At 42.1% G+C, this 399-nt stretch overlaps 1 protein-coding gene across 1 annotated transcript in view; it reads left to right on the forward strand.

The window, feature by feature from the left end:
- The window catches only part of LOC138023192 (putative ATP-dependent DNA helicase Q1), a 2,155-nt gene extending 2,096 nt beyond the window's left edge, over positions 1-59 (forward strand). The window contains exon 2 of the mRNA XM_068870219.1: positions 1-59. This exon is cut by the window's left edge and continues 1,259 nt beyond it. Coding sequence (XP_068726320.1) covers positions 1-59 — 59 coding nt within the window.
- The last annotated feature ends 340 nt before the right edge of the window (positions 60-399 follow it).

Below are 399 nucleotides of genomic sequence, written 5' to 3' on the forward strand. Positions count from 1 at the left end.
AGACTGGCGAAGACTTGGGGTTGGATGATTTGGAGTTAGATGATACCCTGGTAGATTAAACTGTTTTCGTCACTGCGGAGAACAGCCAAGATTGATGTCACGCTTACAAATTAGTATTTGGATACAATTATTTTAGTCACAGACACCACAACAACACAAGAACAGTGTTACCAGGTGAGCTCTATTAACCATGTTTCCACTGTGTGAACTTCATCCACAACTAATATCTTGGAGTCGTGTAAACTGCCAAACTGTAAGGCTTTCTTCCATCAGTCACTAAGCCACTGTTCAGCCTTCCCATGCTAAGATGATCTTCAATGTCTTTGTTCGTTTCATCACTTTCACCAAAGACCACTGGGCATAAACCACAATTTAGCCTCAGCAGCCTTACAACGCAGA

This window comes from Montipora capricornis, chromosome 11, assembly GCF_036669925.1.
Source record: "Montipora capricornis isolate CH-2021 chromosome 11, ASM3666992v2, whole genome shotgun sequence".
NCBI classification, from domain to species: domain Eukaryota; kingdom Metazoa; phylum Cnidaria; class Anthozoa; order Scleractinia; family Acroporidae; genus Montipora; species Montipora capricornis.